The sequence below is a fragment of the Oikopleura dioica genome, chromosome PAR (genome assembly GCF_907165135.1).
Source record: "Oikopleura dioica chromosome PAR, OKI2018_I68_1.0, whole genome shotgun sequence".
NCBI lineage: Eukaryota > Metazoa > Chordata > Appendicularia > Copelata > Oikopleuridae > Oikopleura > Oikopleura dioica.
This window is the reverse complement of record NC_137293.1, coordinates 3,773,661-3,787,116: the sequence shown is the minus strand read 5'-3', so window position 1 is coordinate 3,787,116 and position 13,456 is coordinate 3,773,661. Positions and strand designations below refer to the sequence as shown.

General features: G+C 37.1%; 3 protein-coding genes across 3 annotated transcripts; 1 reads left to right on the top strand and 2 right to left on the bottom strand.

Annotated features, from left to right (window-relative positions):
- Nucleotides 1-642: 642 nt before the first annotated feature.
- On the bottom strand, nucleotides 643-4,415 carry LOC145702832 (uncharacterized). The gene is made up of 7 exons (XM_081780117.1): nucleotides 3,857-4,415; nucleotides 2,988-3,114; nucleotides 2,766-2,816; nucleotides 2,344-2,658; nucleotides 1,914-1,995; nucleotides 1,747-1,865; nucleotides 643-1,702 (listed from the first exon to the last, which is right to left on the bottom strand). The coding sequence occupies exons 2-7, from the start codon at nucleotides 3,103-3,105 to the stop codon at nucleotides 1,470-1,472; spliced, it is 918 nt and encodes a 305-aa protein (XP_081636243.1). The 5' UTR covers nucleotides 3,106-3,114; nucleotides 3,857-4,415; the 3' UTR covers nucleotides 643-1,469.
- Nucleotides 4,416-7,725: 3,310 nt separating this feature from the next.
- On the bottom strand, nucleotides 7,726-9,964 carry LOC145705961 (beta-1,4 N-acetylgalactosaminyltransferase 1-like). The gene is made up of 6 exons (XM_081783467.1): nucleotides 9,555-9,964; nucleotides 9,287-9,507; nucleotides 8,943-9,239; nucleotides 8,379-8,701; nucleotides 8,110-8,316; nucleotides 7,726-8,065 (listed from the first exon to the last, which is right to left on the bottom strand). Exons 1-6 carry the CDS (start codon nucleotides 9,676-9,678, stop codon nucleotides 7,879-7,881), a joined length of 1,359 nt encoding a protein of 452 aa, XP_081639593.1. The 5' UTR covers nucleotides 9,679-9,964; the 3' UTR covers nucleotides 7,726-7,878.
- Nucleotides 9,965-11,114: 1,150 nt separating this feature from the next.
- Nucleotides 11,115-13,202, top strand: LOC145705962 (uncharacterized). Its single transcript, XM_081783468.1, has 3 exons — nucleotides 11,115-11,945; nucleotides 12,050-12,862; nucleotides 12,904-13,202. The coding sequence occupies exons 1-2, from the start codon at nucleotides 11,147-11,149 to the stop codon at nucleotides 12,433-12,435; spliced, it is 1,185 nt and encodes a 394-aa protein (XP_081639594.1). The 5' UTR covers nucleotides 11,115-11,146; the 3' UTR covers nucleotides 12,436-12,862; nucleotides 12,904-13,202.
- The last annotated feature ends 254 nt before the right edge of the window (nucleotides 13,203-13,456 follow it).

Here is a 13,456-nt window from a genome sequence, read left to right as displayed (position 1 = left end):
AATATGCTTCTTCACAGAAAGTAAGTGCGCAGTTGCAGTATTAAAAAATTGCTAAACATCAGATTGAATGAAAGAGATATGAATAAGAACACTTTCTTCAGGCTGGAAGTGAACAAAATGAAAATGATTATCGGACGGCACCCTGATTATTTTTACGATTACTAAAGAAGCCTCCAGCTCGTCTTTTTTTATCTCAAGCTTTTCTACTGTCAAATAAACTGGAGTAAAAAAATTCCTTCTCCATTTTTTAGATAAGGCTGAAAAAGTGACTTGCCGATATTTTCGTACCAGAAGTTCGCTCAGATCGAAAGTATGAATTGAAAGATTAGGAGAGAGCAAGAATCCAGCCGCAGAGATAACACAGCGCTGTTTCGTATCAAAACATCAAACCCATGGAAAGAAACGTTACTAGAGCAAATTTAATCAATGAAACACGATTATCCTCGATACTGATTGAATTGACTTGTTGTTTTCAAAACAGCAATGGTTCAAAACAACTAGCGGCTCGGTACTTATGACTTTTATTAAAGAAAAAAAGGGGTTGATAAGAAATTTTTGAGATTGATGCCCTCATTATTGAGTTTCGAGTCAAAACAAGCACCGTTCAAATAATTGATTGAGACATTCAATTTTCATTTCGTTTATTTATAAAAAGCACAGTGAGCTGTATTCCAGGGATCAAGCCAAAATTTTCATGAAATTGCATCTTCTCTTTTCTCCAAAAGAAAGACTTTTTCCATATTTTAATTTTTCGATTTACAGAAGGCATAAGTTGTGCATAAGAAGATTATAATAATAATATTGATATTTTGCATACAGTTATGGCCACTTGGTAAAAGTTGGGCCAAGCAGGTTTTTTTATAAAAAAGGGGGGAAATTTTTTTTTTGTCGATTTTTCGTTAAGGGTTTCCGCTTTGTTTCAAGTCGGTTTGGGAAAATCAGTTTTTTTTTACAAATGGGCTTTTGAGGATCAAAAAAAAAAGGATAAAAAATATAGGTTAAACCAATTTATGGAAGTGATTTTATGGATCAGGGTTTTGATTCGCCGGTAGGCCAAATACAGCAATCTTATTGGTTGTCCAAAAATTCACTCCCATAAATTGGTTTAGTCCAAAAATATTGAGCGGTCGATTATCCAACGTGTGCGCTGTCCAAAAATAAATAATTCCGCTTTGAATTCTTGAGTAGCTATGAAACCGCAAGTTTGATCGTTGTCAAAACCGCGGGAGGAGGATCGTAACGCGCTTCTGAAATTGTGTGGTCGGTAGTGCGCCCGTTTGATTTTGCGCTCGATCGGTTAGATCATCTCAAGACTCTCTTCGCGATAAACAATTTGCAACGGGTAGTTAGTGGGGAATGCCGCTTTTGGGAGATGGTTGGACACCGCAGTTTCCGGGGGAAAACAACCCTTTCAGCCAAATTTATCGAGAAAATGGGGGAATTTCAAATTCGACAAACTAATTAAAAAATTAATGATCCTTTCCTCGTTGATTTTGTCTGTACTTCGACAATGGTCCCTGGCTCTTTCCCACGCTGCTACTGTAGCTCTTCGTTGTCGGGGGCGAACCAATCGGGCCAAAGTCTGTTTGCGAACCTCCGCCATTGTGGGGGATACTGTCTCGTGGCTGGGGTGACTCTGATTTGATACTGGAGCAGGTGTCGTACCCGGAAGAACTCATCATATCGTCCGAAAGTGATAGCGCTGCAAATTGGTCAAGTACCGATAACACGGCGAAAATCAGTTACCTTCTGAGCAACGTCTATTTGAACTGGCGCAGTTGGCAGCACTGTAGTTCGCAAATTTAGGAGCTTGGTTGTTCTGAATGTGTTTTGGATCGACGCTGTCTCCCTTCATCAACGCAACTCTAGAAAAAAATAATATGTAAGAAAAAATAAATGGAAGGGATGATTACCGGAATTGAAGCGTCTTTTCGCGTTTGCGCATGATCGATACCGCGAATTTGGCAGCTTGGGAGGTTTCAAATTCCACCAACGCTAGATTGAAAAATTTGAGGAAAGGAAACGTCATTCCACAAGCCCGAAAATTTGAATCAACGAGAAGTGAAAAATTTATTTTTCATGAAAAAGAAATTTCTCGAAAGCTTTTTTGATCAATTGATGATTCGATAACTAGCAATTTTTTTTGATAAAAATTAATCTTTTCTTGCTTCTCTACCAAAGAAACGCCTTATCTCTTATATAAGTGTGATAATCAATTCTTTATTTACTCTTTTTTCTTAATAAAAGTAGCTTTTTCATTATTTATCAGCGACAACTTACCAATAATAAATTTTTATCAAATATCAAAGGGCAAAAATAACTCGTTTAGAATGCCATTCTTACCGGCTGGAAGAGCTCCCATTCGATTATCGACCTTCTTCAATTCCTCCATCAACTGCTTTGGCACGTGCGCTGGCTCCTTAAAGATCTGCACCTCCGAAATGATCCCATAAGGGTAAAACGCCTCAGTGATGGCCTCCATCGTCCGCACATGGGGCGGCAATTTCGTCACTAAAATGCGCTTTGGCAGCGCTTTTGGCACATTTTTCGGTTTAGACGCATTAACACTAGAATTGCCAGAAACAGAGTTGCTTTCAAAATAATCTGGGTCCAGCTTGACGGAATCAGCAACTTTCATTCCCTTTGATTTTTGCGGCTCAGCTGGCTTTTAGAAATTATATTTCTGGAAAAGATTGAATCCTAGAAAAGTTTATGTTGACTGAAGAAAAAAATCTTTTGTAATAAGTATTCAAAAAGCCGTGACTTGATCTGATTCATCAGTTGATTCTGTGGAACAAGAATGTAGGGTCCAGCACCTAGATGTCAAAATTGGCAAATATTTCAGTTTACGTTAAACGGGAGAAAAACGAGTAAGATTATGAGCAGTTAAAAGATTTTCTCAACTCTGATCTGAAGAACGAAAATTCCGGACTGCTAGGTAAAATCTATTTTTATGGTTTTTTCATAAAGGATTTATTTGCTCTTACCGGGAATCATCATCGGCATAGCTTGTGGTTGCTTCATATTTGCCAGCTGCAATTGAGCCATTTGTTGGGCAAGGAGTTGAGCCAGTTGCTGTTGATTCATCATTCCGGTCGAGAACATTTTCGGTTCCTAGAATTTCCGTTAAAAGAAAGACCTTTCTGGGGAGTTTTTCGTTAATATTGATTGAGATTTCGCTGCTAAAGAAAACACCTGCGCGCCGAAAATTATTATCCCGGGCTCCTTGGAGTCGTTTTTTAATATATTCCGGCGGAAAGCAGGTGCATCACGTGGGTTTAAATTAAAAAAATGGCCGACTCTTGTCGTAATCTAAATCACGTTGCGTCGCGGCGCACAAAATTTGCAAAGCTGCCATAAAGAAGAGCGCTCGCACGCGGAATCCGCGAAAACTTTGTAAAAATTCGTAAAACAATCAGAAAGCCAACCAGCTGATGGTGGGCGAATTTTTAGAAATTTGACGTGAATCCGTCGAAATTTTAAAGCAAAGGATTTTTCGAGCGATATTTCTGCGATGAAAAATCAATAAGAATATCAATCGCTGAAATTCTCATCTTTCATTGAGAATTTTTGAATTGAGAAATTTAACCATTCTTAGTGAGACTTTTTTATCATTTGATAAATTGATTGAAGCACAAGAGACAATAAAGCGATGGTATATTTCAGAGAAGAGCGATATAATATCGGTTAAATCGACGACTCGCCGGTCTCATCTTCTCATTTTTATCGAAAAGAAGAAATTAAAATAGGAACCCTCAATTCTCAAAAGTGATAAGTAATGAGAAATATAAACATGAGAATAACCTCAGTTGGCTCAAGTTTTTGTCTTATTTGAAACCTGGAAATCAATTTTTACCTTCAAATTTTTTCTTCAAAAACAAAATCAACAGAAATGCTTTTTTTTCGTTTCAAAATCTGAGTTTCTCTTCCAAAAAAAACACGATTTTTTACGAATGTTGTCCTTCAGTCACGGTCGGAAGAGCTGAGAAATCATGAGCGCGCTCGGGAGCGCCACCGACCGCGCGCTCACATTTTATTTTCTCGATCTTTTTTTTTGACGTTTGATCCTATCGTGGAGCTTTTGATCCGGTTAAGTCTATGATCGCGGAGATCTGGTGCGTTTTTTGTACGTTTTAGACTTGCTGAAAATTTACTGCAATTTTATGAATAAAGATCTTTATTGATTTTATTTATTTTGTGCTAACACATACAAATATTTGGTGTCAGAATTTTGAACCTTTTGAATACATTTCAATACAGTGGGTTGCGCAGGTAGTTGCCCCCTAAAGAGCGGGCGAAGGGTCAACCAATCCTGCAATCACTTTGAGCAAGTCTAGAAAGAAACAATAGAAAAAGCGCGGGCGAAGGGGCAACCAAAGCGGCAATCGCAAAGGGTCAACTACCTGCGCAACCCACTGTAATTGTTTTTTTTCTCTTGAAGTCTTGATTTTTTCTTTTCTCTTTATTTTTCATCATTATTCATCAATCATTTTTTTTAAGTCTGATCTTTTTTTTCGTTTGGGAAGTTGGTGCGTTTTTGTACCATCATTTTATGATTTTCATTATGCGGTTACTCGGAAGATCAGGACTGGCTATAATGATTTTTAAATAACTGAATCAGCTGTGTCAGCAAACAGCTGTTTTTATGCATATCAAGGAACCGTCAATACTTTTTATGTTATTTCTCAAATTCTTGAGAACTCTATTAAGTTCAAGTTACCAATTAGTTGGATCATATTTAGACATCACAGAAAGGCAAAATAAAGGACTTTGTTTTTGGCTGTTGGGCAAACAGCAACCGAATAAGTGCTTGAGTCGCGTTCAATTGTGCCTAATTCCAAATAATTGTGCAAGAGCAGACCATGATTTTGCACTTCATCGACAAATTTGCCAATATTAATCTGTTTATTCACGCTCGTAAATCAAATTAACCCTGTAATACAGAAACTGTATAAAAACTCGTCTCCTGCAAATAATTTTAATAATTTCAATTACTATGATGTTTTTTTCGTTGTTTCTTGCATTTGTTTCCGCCTTCACTGAAGAGGAAAAAATAGCAATGGCTGTGTCAGGTAAAAATAAAATTGTTGAAATTTCGAATAAAAGAATCATTTTAAGAAGCTGAGGAGTTTTTGGAGAGGATGGGATATACTTTCTATGGCAGTCAAAACCATGTCAAACGAAACGGTTGGCCTGAAGCTGGGCTCGGCAACCTGTGTTGGAAACCTGAGTCAGGGTTATGAAAACGCTTAAACAGAGCCCTGACTCAGGTTTTTAAAACAGGTTGTCGAGCCTTGGCCTGAAGAAAACAAGAACCTGTATGCGAACTTTTGAGTATACAATTAACGCATGAACGCACGAAATTTTTTTCCTGCTGAACGCATATTGCGCAGATTTCTGCGCAGCACCTTTAGAGCGCTCTAGCGACGATTGTGGTCGAGATTTGAAAAAATCAAAGCTACCAAAATGAAGTTCAGACGCTTGCGAACAAGCTTATTATAGTTTAAAATCCTAACCGAAACCTGAACCTCGCTAAAAATAGTGATTTTTGAAGTAACCCGAAAATGACTTAGTTTTTTCCATTTTTTTCTATTTCATTGATCTCAAGAACAATTGTACAAAATAGATATTAATGATGAAATTACTATTTGATTCGATGTAGAAATGCGATAAAGCGTCGAAAAAATATTTTTATCGACGGAAAAATCAATGCAGAACTGTTAAAATGCTTACAAAACATTATTCGAAAAAATCGGAAATTTTCGTTCTGAAGCCAACTTTTTATCCTGAAGTCAAAAATTTTTTTCGATGCCAGATTCGGATTCGTCATCGAAAAAGAGTTCCTAAAGTGGGGGTTCATTTAAAATTTTAGTCAAGTAAAGTATGAGATATCGAGCTTTAAGGGGGTGGTGGTCGAGACTAAGACTTTTTTCAACCTAAAAAACTCAATTTTTTTCAAAGAAATTTTTTTTTCTCTAATTGAAAATAAGTTGAAAAGGGTCCAATTTATGTGGGCGGCTATGTTTGAAAAAAATATTTTTTCGAAAAAATAGTGAAAAATTTCTTCAAAGTGGACCCATCTCTTGACCTTAAAAACTCTATCCCCTTATCATTTTTTTCCAAATAAAACTTATCGAGAGGAAATTTTAGACCCTTTAGCGTGTGGGCGGCTTAGTTTTAGAAAGTTCACCTTGTTAACAAAGAAAATAGTAATTGAATGAAAACATGTTAATTTCTGAAAAATCATCATTTTCACTCATTTTTCAATGAAATTTTCGAAAACATCAAGATAATCGTAATTTTTTTTGATTTTTATAGATAAAATATGATCAAAAAACATAACATCGCAAAAGAAAATCAATTTTAAATTTGCTTTAGTACGAAAAAAGCGTTTCAAAATTCCCGAAAATGGCGATTTTATAGCCTAAAATCGAAAATATTCTTCAATAAAGTTGGTCCAATCAAAAGAAGCTAGAGACCAAAAATGTTCCTTTTTTATCAAGGAATCTAAAAATAATATCAAAATTTTAAAAAGCCGAAAAAAAATTTCTCGACCACCACCCCCTTAAAGGGGCTCTGCGCAGAAATCTGCGCAATATGCGTTCAAGCGTTAACAACTGTTACGTGTTTAGAATAAAACAAAATAAACAAGTGTATTGATTTTTAATTATTTCTTTTTGTGAAAAAATAATTATTTTTGACGTCAAAAAAGCTTTTTTACAAAATTGTGGTGATTTGCTTATTATGGCGAATAAATAACGAAGCTCTGATCTTTTATTCAAGATATTTTGAGCGAACAGAAGAATCAATAATCAACGGATAAAAGACGACAGTAAGACGTGTTTATTGTACTGTAAAGACGATTTGAACGAATTGAAATGAAGATTTTTTCGCTTTTTTTTGTTTTTGCTTTTGCGTTAACGGAGGAGGAAGAGTTAGCAAACGCGGTTTTGGGTAATTATAAAAATGATTCAGATAAAAGCGCCTGAAATTATTAATAAAAGGGGGTTATAAAGTAATTTTAGACACGAACATAAAACATAAACACATCGGCTATCTGACAAAATGATAATTGAAGCGCATGAACGAAATTGTTAAACAAACCCTCAGATGACCTTATGATTATTATTAATAAGATTAAATCTATTCCTTGGTCGATAACTTCAGGAAAAAGTTTTCTCAACTAATAAAAACGCAGTCACTTTTAAGGACCCTCCCCCGTCAACAATTTTCCTCAAAAAATCGAAAATTTCAAAACAGCCATATTTTGGCTTATGAATGTCCCTGGAAGTTTAATTCATCATAAATACTTCTTTGGGCCCCCTAATTAAAATCTGAAATTTTAGCAAAATTGAGACTTTTTCGTCATTTTTCGTCAAAAAGTCAAATTTTCAAACGCGATTTCGAGGGGATAGAGTCGAGATAGACACCCAAAAAATGAAGCCTCAAAATTGTTTTTTGACCCGTAGAATCCATTTCCGGGGTCAAAATTTTCCAATCCGGAAAATAGATTTTTCGAAAATTATTGAGGGGGGGTCCTTAATTTATCATGATTTTTATCTTCGCTGAAAGCATCATTAGTTTTTAGCTGCTGAAATGTTCCTGTCCAAAATGGGCCAAACCTTTTACGGCATTCCGAATCACTTCATTGAGTCAAAAAGAGATGTCATCGATGCAACAAATGACGAAGAATACGCATACAATTGACTGCATTTTTGATTTATTCGAGAGAAATAAATGATTAACTGTTTCAATAGCAAAAAAACTGTGTTTGCGGAAAGGAAATTTTGTTTCTAGTATTGACAATTGACTAAAAAGGCATTTATTTATCAAAATAAATGGCCGTAATAAATTAGAAATTAAAATAATAAAGGATGGCTATTGATAAACTGGGTAATGTTCTTCGTAGCACTTGATGAAACTTCTATGATGCCAGAGTCGCGTTACGCGCTCTTCGTATTCTTCTTCTAACTCGGGAGTTCGTTCTGGAAAGCGGTACTGGGCATATTCCTCGGTTCGACCGTCGCAGCCTTGTGGATCGTGGGTTATAACGACATCCGAGCAGCTTCAAAAAAAATAGTCATTCTTGGCGTTGATTTATTGACTTACCCGGCGATTCTCAATTTTCCAATAGAATCAATGAAGAATTCTTTGTGTCCAGTCGTGATAAAATGCGGGTCCATTCGAACTTTTCCAGCTGTAGCAGTTCTAGCGATGAAGAAGTTCCTCACGAGATCCATGGCCATGCAACCTGGATAGCCGGGAATCGGAAGGTGATCAGTTTCTCGTCGAGCGTAGCAGAAACCCTTTTCTGTTCTAAAAACCGCGATGAAATCAAGGAAGAAAACGAGGAAGCGCAATTAGTAATTGCCAATTACCTTTGGATATCAAAGTTGTTATATTTTCCCCAACCTTCATCAGCATTCGTCGTCGTTCCCGCCACCAAATCATAGCCCGTGCTTTCAATCACTTCCAGAAGATAATCCAACGACGTATTTTTCTCGACAACAAAATCATCATCCATCCAAAGGAAAAACTCAGTCTTGACTTGCGAAATTGCAAGGCCTCGTCCAGCGAACCAGCCGCTATGGGGAGGCATTTGGTATTGACGAACAGTTGGGTATTTTTTTGTGTCGATTTCTTTGTAAACTTCGGTGGGTGAGTCGTCAGCAATGATGACTTCCACTCCGGGGTAGTATTTCTGAAGAAAAATTTGATAAAGAAAGTTGAATTGAGAAAAAAAAATTATGATTTTTGACCAAAATTATGGTCAAATTTTAAGCCCAATCAGATATCCGAATCTTCCCACTCGGCCAATCAGAATTCAAAATAAAGATGTCAGAAAACTTAACCCTAATGATAACCCAATTTGAATTATTCGTAATGATAAGTAATAAGTTATTACTAATAAGTTATTAGTAATAACTAAATTCTCGACTCACCAAAAGACTATCCAAAAATCTTTCGAGACATGCATATCTCATGAAGCTCTTCGCAACAACTGTAACTTTGTCTTTGAACTCATTTCCCGTCCTCGGCGCGAGCCATGGCAAGTTGATCCGTCGAATCTCAACTGGGAAGCTTGCCACGAATTTCTCAGATGTTGCGAGTCTCGTTACTCTGAAGTAGCAGATGTCGGTCATTCGCCGAGCGTCGAAAACACGAGGGGTGTAGGTGCGAGGAGTTTTGTTGAATTTTCCGACGCTTTCTTTGGTACCGCTGTTTGTGACTGTTCCAAGCTAAAATACAGACTTTACTGAAAAGAGTAATCTATATTTGGGCTTACCGAGCAAGCAATATTAATTGTGACCATTTCATTTTCATCAAGATGAATTTTCAGCGGTAGGATAAAAGACGAAAACGGCTCAGTTTGAAGTCCAAAAGAGACGTATTCTAGAGGGATATTCGGCTGGCCCCGGAGAAGAGGAGGAGCATGAGTTTCAAAGTAGTTGTCTTGAAGATAATTTTGATACTGCTTGTTTCGGATTTGTTTTCTTTTCGTTTCACCTAGAAATAAATTCATCAAGGACTTAATTTTTTTCAATTCGAATTACCTTCTAGAATTTCATCGAAGTCCCAAACTTTCATCGTCTTCGATTTACAAGAACAGCTTGAAACATGCGAAACCAGCCTTCTCTCCGGGTATATCTTCGTATTTCTCACATCAAGAGCTTGCATTATGCTTGAAGCAATGTTCACCGTTGACGATCTTTTCAGCGCGTGTTCTGAAACAATCAGAGGATCGAGAGTCTTCGGTTTCTTCGCCAGAGCTTCATCGATCTTTTTCTGAAGCTCGGGTGGATTCGTCGGACTGATTTTCTTGCCGATTTCCGGCTTTCTAGGAATGTGTTCGTAAGTTCTTGACGCCTTTGCCTTTTTTGCGGCCTTGGCATTTTCTCTATCTTTTTTTTCTTGGACATATTTGTCGAGTTTTTCTTTGAGGGCGGCGACTTTATCAGGTTTCTTTTCAAAGATTTCAAATTTTTTCTTACAAAGTTGCTCTTGCCCAAATCTAACCCTAACCCTAACCCGAATAGACATGTCACATGAGAAAATTCAATGACTAACCTTGGTATGTGAAGATAAGTGCTTTTTTTCTTCGGATTTTCAATATACGTTTTTTCCTTGACATATTTTTGTAATTTGTCGCTGAGGTTAACTGCTGTTTCAACGACCTTTTTTGAGATTTTCTAGTGTAAACCCTAACCCTAACTGTTGAGAGCATTTGACATCAGAAAATGTTATGCATTAGATCATGCGCTCGCCACGTGATTCTCATCCGTTTTACCGAAAAAATATTCTTGTGAAATGTCATTTAAAATCTTTCCTTTTCATCTTCTGGCGTTTCTTCTTCTCTTAATTCTACAGGCAACTCTGTCGGACAGGGCTCTACGTATTCGTCTATCTTCTCAAATTTATTTTCTCTGCCGAAAAATTTCACAGCTGCATCGCCAGTTCCAAAAATATAATTAAATTGGTGCATGCAAAAGAAACCAAAGAGGAAATATAAAATTTTTAAGTCGAACATTTTCTCTGATAATATTTTTTTAGATAATTGTTAAGAGGGATGATGGCGACGAGCCATGAGCGGTGCAGGGCGAAAATACGGCGCAAGGATGAAAATTGGCCGCGGGCGATTTCTAGCTGCACGGTTTTCTAGTAGATTTTCCAGAGTTCCATTACGTAATTTTGCTGGAGTGATAGGGTCACAGCTTCTAAATTTTTTCCAACATTTCATTTGGAGATAAATCCCTTGGAATTATCCTTGGATTTAAGATGTTTTTGATTGAGATACTTTGTTTTTTCAGTAAAGCTACTTCTTGTAATGGGTTTTTGGCATATCAAGGAGAAAAAACTCAATAAAGAGCCCGTCTTCCTCGGCCAATTTGCGGTAACTCAGGTTGCTCATAAACCCCGATCTGACCTTAAAACATCCATGACCAAAACATTGATGACGTTCATGCTCATTTTGATGGCTCCTTTTCTACTTTCATAAAAATCACTCTGTGGTGCTGCCCCGGGCGACTTTCGACCGCAAGAAAAATTCAATTTCCAGATATAGGAGGTACCGAATGAAAATGCACTTCGCCCAAAAATCGTTGAAAAATGAAACTTATTAAATAAGAGAGAAAAAGCAAGGAAAAAGATGATTCGGCATAAAAATCTCATCAGCGGAATTATAGTGCTTGTAATTCTCTACTTTGGATATGTAAAGCTTTTTACTGCACTGGAAGATCACGATGAAGAATTCAACCCTTTGAAGGAACTAGAGAAAATTGAAAAAGAAGAGGCGGAAAAAGCCGAAAATTTCTTAGGCGATGATGAAGAAACATCGAATCGAATTATCAATGCTCTTAACAATTTTTCAATAGAAAAGGCAGAAGAGGTAGAATCAACAACGGATAAGCCAACAACCAGTTCTTCCGTAACAGAAGAGCCAAATGCAGAAAAACATGAAGAAAGACTTTTGCAGCCAAGAAAATTGATCCAAATCGACCAAGATAGTCAAATTTACGACGAAGATTTAGAAGTTATCAGCGTTGATGAAGATAAGGAAGATGATGAATCTGAAATTCCTGAAGACCTGCCAGAAAGCGATGAAAGAAAAATTCCCTCTAGAAAACCCTGTCCAGACTTTGGTACAAATTTTACGAAAAACCTTCACCCAAAATACAAACTCGACGAAAACCGCATCGTGTCTCACTTCGTCTCTAATGGACCAAACAACCAAATTGTCGATTTTCGCCAAGGCTTGTTCTGGGCAATAAAGCTTAATATTTCTTCGACGCTTCCACTTTTTTATGAGCATTTTACTATTTCGAAGGCAGTAATTGAGCCAAAGCATAGAATCAAGTTGGACGGAAGTTTGCTGTCGAGTGTTTCTCCGGAGGAATTTGGCAGAAGATGCAAAGATCAAGAAATTGCACTGCTTGATGCTACACCAGGTTCGTCATTTGAATGATTTTCATTTGATCGATGCTTTTTTTCTTAGGAAAAATTTAGCTCGCTCTTAGATCATTTTTTCGCCCCTCAAAAAGCATTAATTCAGACTCCGCAAATCAATTCCAATTGCAAAAAGAACAGCGTCTCCCTCAACTTTACGATTTTCACGGAATCGACAAAGCCCACGTGACGCGCTTCCAACCCGTCGCACCCTCTAGAATGATTAAATCCGACGCTGATTATGTAAATAACTGGCCAGCGCGAATTCAAAAGTACAGCTGCTCCATATTCGCACATCCCTACCGCTCGAAATTCATTGAAAGAAGTGAAAAAGATGAAGATCTCTGGAATGAAATCATTAGAGCAACGCCAAGGCCGGAGTATATTCAAAAAATGGCGGAAGAATTTATCGAAGAAGAAATGAATACGAGATTTTTGGCGATTCATTGGAGGGAAAGGGTTGAAATAAGCAATTATACGCTAAAATCGTAATGTTGATTATGACTTGCTTCATAAACCCGACGTAAGATATGACCGAAAAGATTTCTTGAGCAAAAATCGCTGCAGAAAATATATAAAAACCGATGAAAAGCGAAAAAGAAGAGCGGGAATTCTTAGCTACGAACGAGCTTGTATAGAATTCTACCCTTTACGAACGGTTCTCAAAATCTAAGAACTATTTCTACGAAAAAAATTGTAAATTATCAATTTTAAAACCTTAAAAAAGTCTCCGATGTAACACCCCTCACGAGCAAAATCCTCGACTTCGCCACTGAGCATAATTTCCGTTACGTGTTTCTCGCGCTTCCTCCGATTGAAATTCCACTTGGAAACGCGATTTCAGAAAAATTGGCCGAGCAAAAAGTCATCGTAAAAATGGAAGATGCCGTGCAAAGTTTCGTCTTTCAAAAATACCCAGGTAAGATCTTTGTCCCCTCCTTTTTATGAAAAACATCTTAGATTGTGAATACTTCCGTGAACATAAAGACGACATGCTCTCACTTCTAGAGCAAGAAATTGTATTCAAATCATCCTTTTTCATCCGCTCTCTTGCATCGACCTGGTCCTCGAACATTTACAGCGAAAGAAATGCTAGAGGAGTGAACAACACTATTTCCGTCCTGGATCTTATGGGAATAAATGTTTACGAGAAACCAGAAAAGTAGAAACAAAATGAAATTTTATTTATTCAAATATATTACCACCTGCCAAACCATACTCAAATAAATAACAAAGAAGACGACGTTTGATAAATATCTTATTTTTCTACCCCTGTTTATAAAATTAAAAATTCAAAATTTCATCAACATGGAAAATTGAATATAAAAAGCAAGATCGAAAGGGCAAGTGGAAAATTCAAACAAATGATTTTATCCACTTCCCTTTTCTTTGTACTCTTTAGCGGGGTTGTGAGCGATGATGAGAGTTTTGAAGCATATGTCAATGAAGAGTACCCTGACTACATCTTGAAAACATTTAGGACATACCTTCGAGAAGCTCAAGCGAGATGGGA